This window comes from Apus apus, chromosome Z, assembly GCF_020740795.1.
Source record: "Apus apus isolate bApuApu2 chromosome Z, bApuApu2.pri.cur, whole genome shotgun sequence".
Lineage (NCBI taxonomy): Eukaryota > Metazoa > Chordata > Aves > Apodiformes > Apodidae > Apus > Apus apus.
Genome location: NC_067312.1, coordinates 44,942,873 through 44,962,081, shown reverse-complemented (window position 1 = coordinate 44,962,081; position 19,209 = coordinate 44,942,873). Strand labels below are relative to the sequence as shown.

At 38.2% G+C, this 19,209-nt stretch overlaps 1 protein-coding gene across 5 annotated transcripts in view; it reads left to right on the top strand.

Moving 5' to 3' along the window:
- The window catches only part of SPIN1 (spindlin 1), a 64,673-nt gene extending 54,043 nt beyond the window's left edge, over window positions 1–10,630 (top strand). For all 5 annotated transcript variants that reach the window (XM_051642910.1, XM_051642908.1, XM_051642905.1 and 2 more), the window contains 3 exons: window positions 2,036–2,289; window positions 3,970–4,203; window positions 6,943–10,630. In XM_051642910.1, coding sequence (XP_051498870.1) covers window positions 2,036–2,289; window positions 3,970–4,203; window positions 6,943–7,142 — 688 coding nt within the window. In that variant the 3' untranslated portion in view covers window positions 7,143–10,630. The remainder of the gene's footprint in view (window positions 1–2,035; window positions 2,290–3,969; window positions 4,204–6,942) is intronic.
- Window positions 10,631–19,209: the final 8,579 nt, after the last annotated feature.

The window sequence follows — 19,209 nt, the reverse complement described above, 5'->3', positions numbered from 1 at the left end:
GAAGAAAAAATAATATTGGGCCTTTCGAATGCAGTGTCATATAAGATTATGTGCATTTGTGTTACTTGGTATATCACAGAAATAACACTGTTAAGGAGAGGTTTGAAGTGCGGTTGCTTGGTTGTCTTCAATGGAAGTATATTCCTAGCTATTACTTGTTGATACGTAGAAACTTACACTTGATTTCTTACCATATGTTCAGAGGTAGGAACAAGTTGGATTTCCTTTGAAATTTCCTAGTTTGAAAGTCTTATTTCTTACAGTCTGAACCTTACAAATGAGATTGGATGGCTGTTTGATAGTACAACCTTCAAACACAAATTCAGACAGCAAGTATGCCTGGTGGGTACCTGGCTTTAATTAAATTTGTAATGCTTTTTGCTCTCTAAAATATTTTAAAAGTAGTTAACAGTTGGAACTCAGTTGTATTGGTTTTTTCCATTATATTTTTAAAAATGAATGCTAAGCTTTTTGCTTAACTGTTCCAGTTTAAACATTGCAGTGGATTATGCTTCACAGACAGAAAGTAAAATTGACTGTGAGGCTGAACATGAATAGTATTGTTTCTACCTTTTTTAAAAATTACATGATTAGCAGAATAGACAAACTTTAAAACTTACGCTGTTTTCTCTATTTCTTTTTCTTCAGTTTGTTTTATTCTGCTTTAGAGTGGTACTGTGATTCATTAGAAGTGAATTATTGCATGCAAAACATACTCTATTGTGCCAAGAACCAGATCTCCAATCTCATTTTGTAATTGTAAATGTTACTGAGACCATTACAATTTTTTAAAAAAATATATACTTGATTAAGAAGCAGAATTTGAAAATGTTCTATTTTCTGCATAATGTCAGAAACAACTTTGCGGGAGAGTGACTTTTAACTGAAAGGGGTTGAAGTTTCTATAATAATCTATGCTGTCAATATCAGGAGTACAAAACCTGCAGTTTGATCTTATTGAAAAGATCAAACAACTGCAAAAGTGAAGTTTGCCAGAGTCCCCTGCTAAGATGTTTATGGTGAATAAAAGTCTAGAGGTGGACAAGCTGCTGAAGGAATTGTACATCTAGTTTTTAGTAGTTAAGATTACATCTTCAGCCTTATGCACTCAATGTCATGTAGTAAGTGCATTATTCTTAAAGACCGCTTTCAGGATTGCAGTGGTATTGGTCTTTTTTGGATCATACAGGGACTTCTGTGAGACCATTCATCATTCCTGGAGTCATATCTCTTTGGTCACCAATCTGAGGAAGGGTACTGTTTTCTGCAACTGATACCATCTTTTAACTGTTGCTCTTAAGCATGCTAGTGGTTTGTGTATTTTACTGCCATTTAAATAAAGTGTGCTACAAGTGCTTTGAAACTTCAGGTAGCTTCTGTGACTGTTGATCAGAACAACTGTTATCCACCACAGGGAATTTCCATGCAACTTTCATGAAAATAAGAGAAAGGACAAAAGAGTATATTTAATCTGTTTTTCTCATTAAGGGCTATCTCTTCTATTGCCATTATCACTACATAAAATTTTTCTTTTGCTAGAATAAAAAGGAATGCTAAGGAAATGTTACTACCATGTGTATTTAAAAATACTTGGGAGTCAAAAATACGTGTAAATGGAGAAGGGAGCCAGATTCCCTTAAGGTGAAAACACAGTTTGGGGAAAACAAATACCTTAGAAGAAATTTAGTTAGCCTCTGGTAATGTTTCCATTGATTTCTTACACCTGGGACAGGAGCATTATTTACTGTTGTGCAGAGAGCAACAAGGTAGTAAAGTTTTAGTACTGCCAGGTAACATTGTGCTTTGAGACATAAATGAGTTTTGCATTCAAGCTAGTTCTTTTGCCTTAAGCAAACTAATTTTAGAAATTACTAGGAGAAAACTGACCTTACAAAGTACATAAAAATGCTTTGCTATTTTCAGTATGTTTTTCTTCCAGTACAGTATTATATTTCATTTGAATTAGGTGCGCTAAGCTATAAAATAGATTGCCGTCTATGTACCTGTTTAATATTGTGTTTGTATCTGTGTACAGAAAGCATAGAAACAATGTGGGACCAAGCAAACCTATTTCTCAGCCACGAAGAAATATTGTAGGCTGCAGAATACAGCATGGATGGAAAGAAGGGAGTGGACCAGTGACACAGTGGAAGGGCACAGTACTTGATCAAGTTCCTGTAAATCCCTCTCTCTATCTTATAAAATATGATGGATTTGACTGTGTGTATGGACTAGAACTGCACAAAGATGAAAGAGTTTCAGCACTTGAAGTTCTTCCAGACAGAGTTGGTGAGTGGTTTGGGTTTTTCTCCTAAATTTGCATATATATGCAGAGGAGCCCAGAGGATGACTTGGGGTTAGTGATGGACCAGAAGTTTAACATGAGCCATCAATGTACACTTGCAACCCAGAAAACCAGCTGTATCCTGGGCTGCATCAAAAGAAGCATAGCCAGCCAGTCAAGAAAGGTGATTCTCCCCTTCTACTCTGCTCTGGTGAGACCCCACCTGGAGTACTGTGTCCAGTTCTGGAGTCCCCAACATACAAAGAACATAGAACACCTCGAGTGTGTCCAGAGGAAAGCCAAAAAGATGATCAGAGGGCTGGAGCACCTCCCCTATGAAGATAGGCTGAGGAAGTTGGGGTTGTTCAGCCTAGAGAAGAGGAGGCTCCGTGGTGACCTTACAGCAACTTTCCAATATCTGAAGGGGGCCTACAAGAAAGCTGGGGTAGGGCTTCTTACACGAATGTGTAGTGAGAGGACAATGGGCAATGATTTGAATCTTAAAGAGGGGGAGATTCAGGTTGGACATTAGGAAAAAGTTCTTTCCTGTGAGGATGGTGAGATGCTGGAACAGGTTGCCCAGGGAGGCTGTGGATGCCCCCTCCCTGGAGGTGTTCAAGGCCAGATTGGATGGTGCACTGAGCAGCCTGATCTAGTAGGAGGTGTCCCTGCCCATGCAGGGGGGTTGATCTTTAAGGTCCCTTCCAAACCTAGACATTGTATGATTGTATGATATGTAAGCCAACATTTGCTATTGAAAGTTATCCAGTAATCTCTCCAGACTTCCCTCAAGATCATATTCAACCACTTCAGTATTTCTAGTCAATCTACACAGGTAATCTAAATGTTTCATTTACATTTTCTTGATTCCAGAAGGATTTGATGATAACAGTGAGTGCAGTGCTGTGTTACGTCTTTAAAAAGTAGGCAGTACATTCTGTAGTTTTTGTTCAGAGTTTGATGCCTAAATATGATATATAAAGTTAACAGTCATACTTCTGTTAAATTTCAAACTCTGAGCCGTTTCAGCTGTGCTCTCTGTTGTGAGTATCTGATGGTAATAATGTCACATTTTCCCTCATGGACTTCCCCTAAGTACTTTTAATAATAGGAGGAAAGACATTTTTTACGTGAAATAACTTGAACAGTAACAACAACTTTTGATTTTCAGAAGTAGCACTGTATTATTAAACTGCAGTTTTTTTCAACTGCAAAGTTCGGTATTTACCCAAGTAACTACTAGTTTGTAAATAGAATCAGGTCTTGCTTCTTCTAACTGCAAAGCAATTGGTAAGCAGCCCCAGGGCGGCATTATGAGAAACCAAACCCAAAGTTTCATTAATTAATAACTTCAGAGAACTGTTCTGTGATTGGCCTCTGTTCTTGCCTGCCTTTCTCCCTCCAGTTTTTAGTTAAAATACAAGAAGTCTTCACTGCTGTGACCTCTGCTGATCTCCCTTTACCTTGCATTATGATTGTTTAATCGTAAGGAGCATGACGCTGTGTTGTTATTTTAACAACATTCTGAGGTTGTACAGTTACTCACTAGTAAACTCTGTGGAATATACAGTGTGTGTTCTGCATATGAATTGGCTAATTTCCAATTTGTTTCTTTTTCAGAGTAAAGGTTATTTTTCACAAAGACCTGTGCTTTTGAATGAACTTATGAAATACTGTCATTTCAGCTTCATCTCGAATTAGTGATGCCCACCTGGCAGACACAATGATTGGTAAAGCTGTGGAACATATGTTTGAAACAGAGGATGGCTCAAAAGATGAATGGAGGGGGATGGTTTTGGCTCGAGCTCCTATTATGAACACATGGTTTTATATTACCTATGAGAAGGATCCTGTCTTGTATATGTACCAGCTCTTAGATGATTATAAAGAAGGTGACCTCCGCATTATGCCTGACTCGAGTAAGTAGGCCAGTTACTGTTTTCTTCTGGAAAGTGAGAGCTTTTTATATTAATGTTTGGCTGTGTTTTATTTATGGACAAAGTCGACAAAGATATTTATTACTCCCTTTATTTTTTTTAAAGTGTCTAACAAAGGCTATAGCACAACAAAGAACATCTGTGTTAACTGCTGAAATATTTTTACTTTTATCAGCAGTGACACATGCAGGGAAAGCATTTTCTGTAATTATTCCTAATTCTGCTGAAATTATGTACATACTACTGTGGGAGAGTTTATGCTTGGATTTTTTAACAGAAGCTGCCGAACTGGACGTTTTCCACTGTTGTTTTCTTGTAGAAGTATCACGGCTTGTTCAGATGGCTCTTCATCTATATTTCTTAATCATTTCTTGTGAGAATAGCATCTTGGGACCAACTAATATAGTCAAATTTATTTTGTTGGGGTAGATGTCTTTAGTGTGAAAAGCTTTTGAATAGTTTCTTGCAGGAAAGAAGTACTAATATTTTGAAATTTTAATTTCTTTCACATGTTGCAAGGCACTAGCAAGAAAAATATTTTGGCAGATTATGAGGGATATTTTTTCCTCCCTTCTTGAAGTGAAAGTCATCAGGGCTTTTCCTGTTAATTTAGAAGGACTATCACATAGTTAATACTGTTCAAGAGATTTGGATAGTCAATACAAAAAAGAGGAAAAAAGCTTATAAAGAATACTTAATTTTTATTTCTCCTGCATACCTGAACAACAATTCTCTGACAGAGGCAATCTGGACTTTAAAGAAAATTGGTAATTGGAGAACTGTAGTGGTTGGCTATGTACAGAATTATTAGATATAACTTATTTGTTGAGTTTGAGACTGTCTTGCCTCAGATCTATTGCAGGTAAGTCTGCTGGCCAATGTATGCATTGCATAATATATGTAGTAATGATCTGTGCTTAGATTCCACTCCACCTCCCCCACCCCAGTCTAACAAAAAGCAACGTATCTGCTGCTCGTAAAGAGTGAGATATTAATGGCAAAATGTGACTGGCCTCTTTCCAAATAAATAAAATAAGCTCTTTCAGATTTGAAACTTCATATAATTTGTTCTTTGTCTTCACTGTTTAAAAGGACTTGGAATGTATTTTAAGTCTGCTTTGCTTTCTTCCGCCTTTGGGGCTGAGAGTAGGGAAAGAGCTTATACCTTCTCTGTTGAAGAACTCTTTGGGTTTAGAGCAATTTTTTCTCCATGCTCACCACGAGACTTACATACTGCTTAGCTGTTTTCAAAAAAAATTTGTGTGTTCCACCTCCCCTGAATCTGAATGCTTTTGAGATCTGTTGAATTGTATCCTCAAGTCAATGATTGGATGCTAATAGTAATATTTTTCAAATTAGATTTTAGAATGCCCAAAAGTACATATGTAGATTTTATCACAGAATTGTCACAGTTGGAAAAGACCTCTAAGATCACAAAGTCCAACCATCCATCCAGGGAAAAAAGAAACTAAACAAAACAAACAAAGCCCACCAAAAAAACCCAGACCAAAGAAACCATCACAAAACCAAGCAATTTAAAAACAAACAAACTATAACTACACACCCTACAAAACCAACACCACCACCATGCTCACTAGAGCATGCCCTGAAGTGCCACATATACATATTTCTTTAATACCTCCAGCAATAGTGACTCCACCACCTCCTTGTGGCATTTGCCATAGTTTTACACCTAAAGTTTATAGGGAACTCTCACTTCTCAAAGACAGGCTTTTTGTATGTGAAGTCAATTTCTTTTAAGTTTTTTTTTGTGGTGAGGGGAAGTGTATTGCTGGATCTGATACTAACACGTTGTAATTCCTTCTAAATGAAAATATAAGTTTAACTTGCATCTTTGCCAAGGAAGACTCTTTACATAAAATTTATATTAAGAGCATATAAGTATCTATGACAGTGTATTTCTAGGGGAAAACTAAAATTGAAAGAGAAACTTCTCCAGTTTGTGGAAGAATATTGAGTGTAAGTAGAAGCCAATCTATTAATTCCTTCTTGTTTTCCCCTTTGTGAGTTATTTCAGAACTCTCAAAACTGAAAGTAAGGGGGATGCTTAATGCAAACGTGGAAAAAAGACATTCAATTAAATGCTTAGTGTTTCCACAAAAAAAGCCACATAAGGTGTGATCACTACTGAGATGTTTTGTCACTGAAATACAAAACACAAGTTTTTCTAAACTGGTGCAGAAGAGGGCAACCTAAGAAAGAAGGTGTGGTTAGCTTCCAGTTCTTCAGTACGGTATTTTTATCACATTTGTTCTGTGACTGGCTTGTTACTGAACCCTTGGAAATTAGAATGTTAGAAATGACACCTTTTTGTATCCAAATTTAGTGTAGGCATCATCTGAAAAAGAATCATAGAATGGTTGGAGTTGAAAGGGACCTTAAAGGTAACCTAGATGTTGGCTTAAATTCAGTTATCCACAGTAATTTTCTGTAATACATGTGTAAATCTCCATGTCAAAACATTTGCTTCTCATGCTGTTTTTGTCAACAAAACTGAAGTATTACTTAAAAATTTTTCTGCAACTGGGCTTTATACTGGCATGGCATTAAGTGCTTGTCTGAACAAAACTAATTTTCTACAGACTTTGTATTTAAAACTTTTTATTGCTTCATATGAGTTTTAAAGAAGACTCTGCAGTTGTCTTCCATATTTAAAAAATCCATTAATGTCTAACAAAGTACACTTTTTTTGTGTTACAGATGATTCACCTCCTGCGGAACGGGAACCAGGTGAAGTTGTGGACAGCCTGGTAGGCAAACAAGTGGAATATGCCAAAGAAGATGGCTCAAAAAGGACTGGCATGGTCATTCATCAAGTTGAAGCCAAACCATCTGTGTATTTCATCAAGTTTGATGATGATTTCCATATTTATGTCTACGATTTGGTGAAGACATCCTAGACATCATCGTGAACTTTTGCCAAATTTGTGGAACTATTAAATGTAAAATTTGTAGACACAAAGACTTGACTGCTTTCCAGTTTAATGAAAGCTTAAATGTCCCTGCGAACCCACAATCTCTGCCAGCAAAACTGTTTTGTTCAGAATAATATAAAAAAACATGACACATTTTGTGTAAGAGAACTCCTTTTCTTGAAGGAAGTTGATATATTTGGGCAGGAGGGAGTTAAAAGCAAAGAACAGCTGCAAATTCAAGCTGTGTAAAGTTGATCTAGTATTGTAATTATTAATCTAAATTTTTTTCATAGATTTTAACTTTCTCTTCAACCTTGCACTCACTTGTTCAACTGCCATATGCAATTGCAGTTTGATATTTCTATATGCCTTCTTCTCTAACATTAAATTTAATTTCTTGGCTACTGGCAGTCCTTATTTTCAGGGTTGGGACAGAAGTGACTTTTTCTGAAAGTTTTAAGCAGTTTGTGCAGCACTGAGGAGTGCCTAACCCAAGTAACATCAATCTGCTGTGTTTCTACACTTTATTTCAAATTTTGCTTTTTAAGAACATGCAGTACAGGGAAATATTTGTGCATTTTTACTAGTTACAGGGCAGTAGGATATAAAGTGTTTGACTTAAGCACCTTTCAATGAAAAGGTTTTAAACTGTCAAAAAATATATTTAATCTGTATAACTGGTTAATTAGAAAATGCAGGTTAAATGCAGGCCCATATTTACAAGTTGTAGGAACCAGTAAAATACACGCAACAAGGCTGCCTTCAATCCTAAATGTTATACTTCTTTTTTTATTAATTTTATACATTTCTTAGCGAAACCCGAATGCTTGGTGCCACAACTTTAACAGTATATATGCTACTTCAGAATACTTTAGACTACGCATCGGCAATCAGTAGTCTCTCATTTAATATCAGAACCTAGCAACCTGAGTGTGTGTGGACTTGGAAGCCTAATGGTAGTTAATATTTTGCATGGTAAATACAGTCTCATGCCAGGGGAGTGGAAGGGGGTGTCCTTTTACATTGAAGACTTATTTTAGAGAAGGAGGAGCATTTGTTGCCTTCTGCTCAATCTGTTGCATCCCTTTGTTGGTTTGGTTTGTTTTTAATAGTTTTGGATCAAGAAGGCATCTTCCCAACTTAGGTTTTTTTCTGCTTTTCCACATAAAGAGTGTCTGGACAAATCTGCAGCTCAAACCTGTTGTTGCCTTTTGTGGTGTACATTGTACTTGCTTTGAGGTATGCTTTTAAAGTGAATTTCATTCTATGAACACTAGAGCTCTGCATGCCAGTGGTGTACTATCTAATGGAAGCTATAGGCAGTCTCAGTGGTTCAGTCATCTGCATTAGATTGTGGATGTAAATAGCAGCCCACAACAGCAAAAGCCTTTCACACTTTTAATCTTGCAAAATAGTTGTAAATGAAGATTAGGGTTTTTTAAACGTGGCAGCTTTTAAAAGTATCAGAATTGCAACAGTGATCAGCACAGCAACACAATTGTCATGTTACATTAAGGCAGAGCTCTGCAAGTTCCAAAGAACTGCTTCACATAACAGTATGTGAAGACAGTCAACACTGTTGATTAAAGGAATAAATACTCTGATGTCCAACTGTATGCCATTAGTGGAAGGATGCAGGAGAGATGCTGTTAATCAGACATCAGAGATCCAGATGACCTCTATTGTGGGTGTTTTTGATACTGAAGACTCAGTGGTTTAAGCCCCTTTCTGTCCATTTTTTTTGTCTGATTTAATATTTTAGCCTTAAGGCTTGTGCCTCATTATGCTTCCATAGAAATATGATTATTCTTTGTCCGTTGCTACTGTATTGCATTATGTCCAGTATTTCATCATGGGCAACCAAAGGCAGGCTGTTGTCTTTCAGTGAATAGCTTCTCAATGCAGTCCTTAAGCACTAAGTACCTGAGTCGTAAATGTTCCTTGTGTTTAGAACAAAGTGAGCAGATTTGCAACAGTGTTTTCATTCTGCAGATCTGTTATGTGCTTTCTATTGACTCTTAAGAGTCCTGCATGTAAATCTCAAAGCTGAGCCTGGCTCCATGAGCCCAAGTTGATATTTGTGGCACAAGAATGATTGAGTGTATTGATTATACACAAGACACATGAATAACCTAGTACAGTGAACTTTGGGCTATATATCTGAGGAATACAAGCTTTGTTTTGAAATTACTGAGGTTTAGGTCTACTGGAACATTTTTAGCATTAGGCTTGCATTTGTGGGTTTTCTGCAAGCCTCTTGAATACACCACATATTCTGCCAATTAGAATATAATGTAAGAACTGTAAATTTTATGGTTGTTTTAAGATGTACCCATTGTCTGTTGTGTGGGTATTTTTTTATATATTTTTTTTTAATTTGATAGCTTAAACCACCTTTTGAGGCTTGAGACTAATTCCACTCCCTGCCCATCTGCTTTGGGCTTTGTTTTAGGCTCATGTTTCAGATCTGCATGCAGTGCTTGCGTTACCCTGGTAACTAAATGTTGGTTCCTTGTTATAGGGGTTCAACATTACTTCCCAAATTCACATAGGGCTTGTGATGGCACAGGCCATGGATCTTTGTATAAAAGTTATTCGCCTTTCACATTTACCTGCTGTAGTATTGTTGTATATTGTGTGTGCGCGTGTGTGTGATGTCAGGCTGCCATGTAAAACTTTTTAAAAGGAAAAAAAAACCTTAAATGCAGACCATCCTTTTTTGCATGCTTAGAGGGTTAGAACGTTCAATGTAACAAACTAAAATTGCATGTTAAAATGTTTATGTTTTTGTTTTGTTCTGTTTTTATTTTGTGTTCAGTTTTTTGTGAATTTGCTTATTGTGCTGTTTTAATGGTTGTTAGTAGGATTAAATGCACCGGTGAGACGAGCATAGTGCCAACGGAAGGTAATTTTCCAGTTGTATGTGTCATACAGCATTTGAAGGGACCATGTATTCTGTTAAAGAAAAAATAAAATCGCAGTTGATTGCAAAACACTACATTTTTCTTCTTTCTTTTGAGTGCCAAACCCTAAACTATGTTGAAGTAGATTCTGGGGAAAACCCTTTTTATTGCAACAGATAGAAGGCTTCTCTAAGTGAATTATTTAAAAATTGAGGCCTTAGATAGACTTGACTAGTTGCTTCAGGGAAAAGAATTATGGTAAAAACAGTTTCTGGTTCCTTGAAAATGCTGTGCTTTTTGTATTTTACACCATTAGTGCAATTTGGATGGTTCTTGATATGTGTATAGTTCAAAGGTCTTCGTGTTCGCATTTTAAGATTAGGTAATGACTTCATCTTTAGAGCTTGGTTTCATTATTTTTATTTTATTTTGAACAATGTAGACAGTTCACTGTTCTCTGCATTTAGAAGTATATACACTTTAAATCTGTTACTTAATTCTGTAAGTAATTTTTATAATTATGATGTAACTCTATCCTTAAAACATTTAAAATAAAACCTTTATGTGCAACTTGCGGCTGCAAACTTTGTTCTCATGAGCAAAACATAGTTATGTGATTCCAGATTGCAAAGAAGCAGTTTCTTCAGTTTTCTAGTTAAAAAGAATATATTATTTTAATGCTGAGCTATATGGATTGGTATAATACTTGCCCTATGAAATAAGCTTGCTTGCAAAGCCAAATCTTTATTCTTATTTCCAAGTAAGTATAAATGCTGATAAGGTGGAACTTGGCTAAAATAAATCATACTGCTTAAATTGTGTTTTACCAAACACAGAAAAAGGAAATCCCCGCTAGGAGATTATGGAAGTCTGCAAAGTAGTCTGTTTCCAGAGCACACGGAGTATTCAGCAGCAAGGAGCCACGGAAGCATTTGGCAGTATTTTGGTGATATATTTATCTGCTTTGAGTTAATAAAATTCAAAATTCAATTTAGCAGTTTATACTGTCTATAAAAATAAGCAAAGTTGATCCAAATTAGAGGTGATGACCTTAGCAGATAACATCACCATGCTGGAGATTATTTTAAACTATGTAAATTGTTAAAATTAACACATGTAGGTGTAATTATGTTGTTAAATTACTAGGCCAGACTTTCAACTTTATTCCTATGTCTTTTCTGGTGATGAAGGGGTAAGTTTTTTATAGATAACCCAAAATACATTTTTGGCACCAAGCTCATTAGACATGTACTGAAGATCTTGGAGCATGCCAGAATGTAGTTGGGATGAATACCCATGCCTCTTCAGTTCTCTTAGTCCAGTGCCCTGTTTATTGTATCCTGTTGCCTGGTCCCAGTGAAAATCTATGCTGTGTACATCTGCTGATTAGGGAGAGTCCAAGTCTTTGCTTTCAAGAAGACTTCGCATCCAAAAAGCAAACGTTAAATTTGTGTGAGCTAGTTACGTTAATTACAGTTAAAAATAGATGCACTAACATTTTATGACTAATGCCTGAGAACATGTTCTGTACTACCATTAATAAACAAACCTGAGTTTATGTTGCATCTCTTTTCATAGAGGAAAGAGCCTTAAAAAAGCAAAGATCTTTTGTTCTCTATTGCTGCAGTAATGAAATTGCTCCTGCAAGCAGATTACTTAGGAGCTCATTTACAAGCAGCTCAAATGTCAAGGCTTTGAAGACAGTAATGCCCAACAGATTTAGGAGGGTGGGGGTAGGAGTCCTACCCGAGCTACAGCTTTAATGTTGCTTATAATCTAGTTTTCACTTCTGTCAGGTTCCTCCTCGTGCATATGAACAGCTTATAATTTCAGGAAAAAATAGCCTCTCTGCTCAGTGAGTTATTTTGAAATTAATAATTTTTAAGTGTTCCTACTTTAGGTAGTTAAGCCACTGATAACTTTAGTGGACTCCATTGTTTTGGGAAAGGATAAACTTTAGTAAGGATATTTTGGAGCAGGTTGGGCTGCTGCAATTTGAGATTCTTATGGTCTAAATGGAGAAGTCAGAATAGGTCAAGAAAATTACAAGTATGTTCTTGCATCTTCAAGCACTGGACAATAACAGATTTTCTCCTTTCTTTGCACCTTAAGAAGCTTTTTTTTTTTTCAATATAACTTAGTTTCTTTTTCAGTAGGTTTTGGCCTCACTGTGTTACATCTCTGCTGATATCAATACGTTACAATTTGAATTCATTTCAGGATTGACAGCCTTGGAAAGGTATTCAGGCTACTAAGTGTATTTTTCAGGCTCTCTTCTTCCTGTTTTAAGAGTTTACTGCCCTGTGAATTCTTCCATTCCTCTTCCAAATTCAAAGTGTAGAACTGGATATGCGCAACAGAAGGCAATTGATGTCTAAGCAGTGTAAGGCAATGTCTACTTCACACTCCCCTTTTCTGCTTAGATGTTAAATCAGATGTTTGCACATTATTTTTTGGACATCAGCTACATTTTGTGTAACTTCACTTGCATGGAATTTGTGTAAATGGTTTTGTAGCCTTGCAGTTAAAAAATCTGCATGTTTTGACACTGATCCCACCCACCCCATCAAGTGCAGATAATTCTCGAATTTACTTGTATTCAGTGGAGTCTGATTTCTAGAGTCCTTACTCAACATTTTGGTGCCACATTGTTCCTCAGGTCTCTGCACTAAAGACTGATCTGCTCAAATCTGGGTTTGGTAATGAACACGAGACATCTGCACATTTACTTTGATTTCAGCAAACTTCTTTTTTTGCTTCCTAAGAGTGTTCCACCCAGACCTGACATTTGAGAGGCATATTTTTGTTAATAAAATAATCAAATCAGCCTTACAGTACTATAAATGCACATTCATTTTACAGTGATTTCATGTAAACAGCTACTATTTTGGAAGGTGAAAGGGCTGGGATTTTTTTTTCCTTATGTTTATATGGAGTTACAGTGGTAGGGCACCTCATCCTCTAGAGTATGAGAAAGGAAAAGTAAAATCCTTGCACATTTTGCACAGTTGGGTTTTGGACTGATGATGTTTAGTCCTTTTGCTCTAACTAGCTATACATGGTATATACTTACCTTTGAACTGGACTGTGGGATGACTTTTTAATTTATATTCACAAAGACAACTTTTACCGGTGGAGTCCTGCACTGGGAGCACCTAGTTGTCATGCTTTCCATAAATGTTCTATTTAATTTGGTATTATGACACCATTTACTAACTCCTATTCATTTTTAACTTACAGAAGATGTCTAACTCTCATTAATTCAGTGAATTAAAAAACGAAGTAATCTTTTAAGCTGTAAGAACAAAATAAATCAACACTAATAGCAGATACATTAGAGAAGAAATCTGTAATGGTTCAAAGGTTATGCTCAAAAGTATAAAAAGCACAGCAACAGCAAGTTTTACAAGTAACTTTTTACATTACCACACATTTCATTTGGAAGGTTGGAACTGTCCTGTATGAATCATTGTTAATCTCTGACATTCTTCACTTTGTCTTCTACCTTAAGTGGATACTCATTCTTGCCTGACACAAACTTCACTTCTATTGTTAGTGAGGCTCAGTGTATTGTCTACTCAGAAGCTGGCAGATAGAATGAATAAAATGAGAAAGTGAAGTTTCAGTGCGGTTTTCTAAAAAAAGGTGGAAAAGCTAACTACACTGATTCAAAACTTTTGATGGTAGGAATAAAAACAGTTGACCCATTATCTACTGATGATGAACTGAGAATAAGAATTTATTCCAAAAGAATGAAAGTAAGAGGATGCTTGTATATAATATGTGTTAGGTTTTGCTGACGAGAAAAGAAAATTAAGTTTAATTATTGCCTAGGGTGAAAAATACTTTCTAGTGCTGTAAATACAAACATCATTTTCCTGGTGTTTAACTTGATACAACAAGGCCAGCAGCGTACATTGGAGAAGATTCATAGCATTTTAGCTTCATCAGAATTAGTTTAATACATGGAAATTCTCATATTTAAAACATAATTAGATTGTTTAAGGTGTAATAAATTATGCTGGTACATGGCCCAAATAAACATCATATGTACTCCAAATTCTTGATTTTAGTTCAAAAAACACTTTCCCAGATTACAAAATTACAACTACCTAAAATTGCTACTATTTTTTACTTGCCAATCATACTCTTAAAAGGCATCTTGCAGCTTTTATAGACTAGAGTTGTGTGAGGAAGGAAGGAAATGCTTAAAGAGGGCAAAAAATCTCACTGCAGAAAACCTGTGATGCACACAGTCTTACCCCTGAAAACCATTTTTTACTTCATGCTTTCTGCTGAGATGCTCCTCTGTGGAGTACCTTTCTTTGTAATCAACATAGTTTGTAAGGATAAGTGATGCTAATGACTTTGTCCACTTGGGTCAAAGTAGAACAAAGTATGCACTGTGCTGCTGAACACAGAAATTTAAATTCTGCAAGTGTCTGCTTTTCTGTAAACTGTCTGATAATATATCTGGCCAGCATCTTAGGAATAACTAAGGTCGTTTCAAGTTTGTTTTGGTTTGTGTTGTTTTGTGTTTTTACTGGGATTAATCATTAATCTTGAATGGCTGTTTGGCAGGATAAAGGTGCAGAATAACCACCACAGAAAACGTAATGAAGTCATCTGGCCAACCAGTCAAAATCCTAAACTGCTCTTTGGGATGGCAGTGAGATAGCAGGCTTCAGCAAGGCAGAGCAACAAATGAGGCCACTTTTTATCAGGCTCTCTACCATATCTCTAAGGTTAAAAATACCTAATTCTGAAGCAATAATCCTTTAATCACAAAAGCAGATTAAGTTTGGTCCTGCCCTATGCTGTAGTGCTCTCTTTGCAAGGTGATTAACAGGTAAAGAAGGTTCTGTCTTGATGTTCTGGCACATGGACAGTCCTGTCCCACTCTAAATCCCTTACTTGTTTTAAAGGTCCAGGTCCATCTCATTGGAAGAATTTGTGCCACAGCCAATCAGAGATGCGGGATGTGATGTGGTTTCACTGTGAACACTGAAGACATGGTTTTGAGACTTCTTTAAAACTTAACTCCCTACCTATGGATACAACAGATCTGCCTTTCTAGTGGCAAATAATTTATAGAGCTTCCTTGCATCCTGGGTCTGACTTCTTGCCTCTTCACTGTGTCACATTTGCAGTGATCAGTTCCTGGAACAACCCAGAGTTAAGAGCCTTCTCATTCTTGAATATGAAGAAGATAAAATCAATTGAGTTGAAAGAAAGAACTAATAGTCTGAATAATTTCAGCCATAGAACAAAATTTGGGATTAAGCTATTCTTGGGATGCAGGAATTTAAATGAGTCATAGTGAGTGTACCTGGCAAAATGTTGCCATCAGGGAAGCTGTAGGGGTGTCCTCTGTGAGAGGAGGGCAGCAGCTGCTCCCAGTGTTACACACAGCCAGCCCAAACAGACACAGCTGAGGCCATCAGCAAAGCTGTTGGCGCCTCTGGAGAGCATATTAAAGAGCACAAAAGGCTCCACAACAACTGTGAGAGAGGAATGAGAAGAACTGGAGAGAAAAAGCACTGCAGACAGCAAGGGCAGTGAAGAAGGAGGGGAAGGAGGTGCAGCAGGTGCCAGAGCAGAGAAGATCATGGCTGAGAAGGTTGTCCCCCTGCACCCCATGGAGAACGACAAAGGAGCAGATACCCACAATGCAGACTGTGAAGGACCTCATACTGCAGCAGGTGGACATAATCTGAAGTAAGCTGCAGCCCATGGATAACCTACACTGGAGTGGGCTTCTGTCAGGAGCTGTGACCTGTGGACAGGAGCCCATGTTGGATCAGGTTTTCTGGTAAGAACTGCAGGCCATGGGGGACCTGCACTGGAGCAGTCTCTTCTTGAAAGACAGATATTATTTCTGAGCCACTCTCCATCATCTTTGAAAGGTCATGGAGAAGAGGTCATGGAAAGGTCATGAGGACTGGAGCAAGGCCAACACCACTCCAGTCTTCAAAAAGGGCAAGGAGGAGGACCCAGGGAACTACAGGCCAGTTAGTCTCATCTCTGTCTGTGGGAACGTGATGGGGCGACTTGTTCTGGATGTAATTTCTAAACACATTGAAGAACAGGAAGTTACTGGGTGTAGTCAACATGGATTTACCAAGGGTAAATCATGCTTGACCAACCTGTTAGCTTTCTATGATGACATAACTGGTGGGCTGTATGAGGGCAGAGCAGCAGATGTCATCTACCTTGACCTCAGCAAGGCTTTTGATGCTGTCTCCCACAACATCCTCATTAGGAAACTGATTGTGTGTAGGCTAGATGAGTGGACAGTGAGGTGGATTGAGACCTGTCTGTGTGACAGAACTCAGAGGGCTGTGATTAATGGAGCAGGGTCAAGCTGGAGGCCTGTAACCAGTGGTGTCCCCCAGAGGTCAATACTCAGTCCACCTTTGTTCAACATATTCATCAATGACCAGGGCGAGGGGACAGAGTGCACCCTCAGCAAGTTCACTGATGGTACCAAACTGGGAGGGGTGGCCAACACACCAGAGGACTGTGCTGCCATCTGGTGTGACCTGGACAGGCTGAGATCTGGGCAGAGAGGAACCTAACGAGATTCCACAAGGGCAAGTCTGCACCTGGGAAGGAAGAACCCTATGCACCAATACAGGTAAGGGCTGGACCTGCTGGAAAGCAGGCCTGAGAATGATCTGGGAGTCCTGGTAGATAGTAAATTACCCTGTAGTCCTGAATAATGTGCTCTATGTGATCCTGTTTTAGCAGGGGAGTTGGACTGCATCGTCTTTAGAGGTCCCTTCCAACTCTGACAATTCTGTGACTGCAGTCCATGGACAGAATCCACACTGGAGCAGCTCGTGAGGAACTATATCCCATGGGAGACACCCCATGCTGGAGCCAGGGGAAAATGTGAGGAGGAAGGAGCAGCAGAAATTGAAAGTTATGAACTGATCCCAACCCCCATTTCTCAGTTCCCTGCACCACTCAGGGAAGCAGACAGGAGGTAGAAGATTTAGGAGTGAAGTTGAATCTGGAAAGAAGGAGAATGGTATTTTTGGTTTTGTCTTTGTTTGTCACCATCGTACTCTATTTTAAATTGGCAATAAATTTGTTTTCCATAGATCAAGCCTCTCTCGCCCATGATGGTAATTTGTAAGCAATATCACAATCTTTATCTCAGCTGGTGAACTTTGTCATCATACTTTCTACCCCTGTTGTTTTGAGGAGGGGACTGACAGAGTAGCTGGGTGGACATCTGGCAGCCAGGCAAGGTCAATCCAACACAACAGTATAAGGATTTATTCTACACAACAACTTTGTGTACGGTGGGGTTATTTTTTTGTTTTATTTTTTCACTTGGATATAATTAATTTTGCATGTAGTTGAAAATTGTTTTATTATAAGAAAACCAAAGTTCATGAGGCAGAGAGACTAGCAGGTGATGGCTGAGTCTTAGAAATCTTTCATTCTCCCAATTAAATGTAATTTCAGAGCTCTAACATACAGACAGTATTTCTTAAGCCATGTTCAATCAAAGGAATAACTCTTCTTTTCCTAGGCTTTTTATTTTTGTAGTGGAGCTTTCAACCTATGTGAAGTTTCTCCTGATGTTTCATTCTCAGTGCAAAGAACACACCATGTTTAAGTGTCTTAGTTTGTAATTATTTGTCTGTTTCTGACTATTTTAAAATTAGAGAACATGAGATTAAAGGCTAAGGGATGTTATGTATTGTGGGTTTGTGCAAGGAGAATGACAGTGAATCCCAGCTTTAAGATAATATTATCTTTGTGCAAACAGCAAACCCCAAGATTTATTATGAAAATGAGAATACTAGATAGAAAACTCTTTCTGAAGACTGTAAACTGAGTCAAATGATTGCAATGCAGTCAGTGTGCTTTCCAAAACTCCTACTAGGAACTTCTACTAGCAGCTGCAACATTGCAGCATTGGCAGCTTGATTATTTACAGGAAAGCATTCAGCCTTTCAGTCCGTAACATTTCCGCCAGCTTGCCCTTTTTTTCACCAGGACATGTTCCTTTATTTCTAACAAAGAAAGTTATATAGTACAAACTGGAATGGGGGCAATGCAAAACAAGGCTATGAAATCAAACCATACTCTGTCTGTGTCAGTCTTACACATTATGAATCTGTAATTAATGTAATTATCTAATGAAAGAATAGGTCATTTCAGGTATCCCTCTTAAAGATGAAGTGGGGAAAATGTTAATAGGCTGAATGTTGCCAATACATGTGACAAGATTTTTAGTAGTGCCATCTCCCCTTTTGTGCATAAGAATAATATAATCCTTTTATTCTTTAAAATATAACTCTTTCAACTCATCAGAACTAAAATTGTGAATGACCACCTGAAATTCTTGGATTCAGCTGTACCCTCAGCAAGTTTGCTGACGCTACCAAGCTGTGTGTAGTTGACACCCTAGAGGGAAGGCTGGCCATCCACAGGGACCTTGACAGGCTGGAGAGGTGGACCAGTGCCAACCTCATGAAGTCTGACAAGGCCAAGTGCAAGGTCCTGCACCTGGGTTGGCACAGCCCCAGACACAAATGCAGGCTGGAGAGAGAATGGATAGAGAGCAGCCTTGAGGAAAAGGACCTGAGTGTGGTAGTAAATGGGAAGCTTGACATGACCTGCCAGTGTGGCCAGAGAGCCAACTGCATCCTAGGCTGCAACAAAGGAAATATGGCCAGCAGGGTGATGGAGGTGATTCTGTTCCTCTACTCTGCTCTGGTGAGACCCTACCTGGAATACTTTGTACAGCTCTGGAGCCCTCAGCCCAGGAAAGACATGGAACTATTGGACAGGGTCCAGAGAAGGGCCATAAAGATGATCGTAGGGCTGGAGCACCTCTGCTATGAAGACAGGCTGAGAGAGTTGGGGCTATTCAGCCTGGAGAAGAGAAGACTCCACGGAGACCTTATAGTGGGCTTTCAGTACTTGAAATGGGGCCTACAGGGAAGATGAGGAGGGGCTTTTCATCAGAGAGGGTAGTGATGGGACAAGGGATGATGGTTTTATATTGAAAGAGGGGAGATTTAGGTTAGAAATCAGGAAGAAATTATTCACCATCAGGTAGGAAGGCACTGGAATAAGTTTCCTAGGGAGGTTGTTGATGCCCCCTCCCTGGAGGTGTTCAGGGCCAA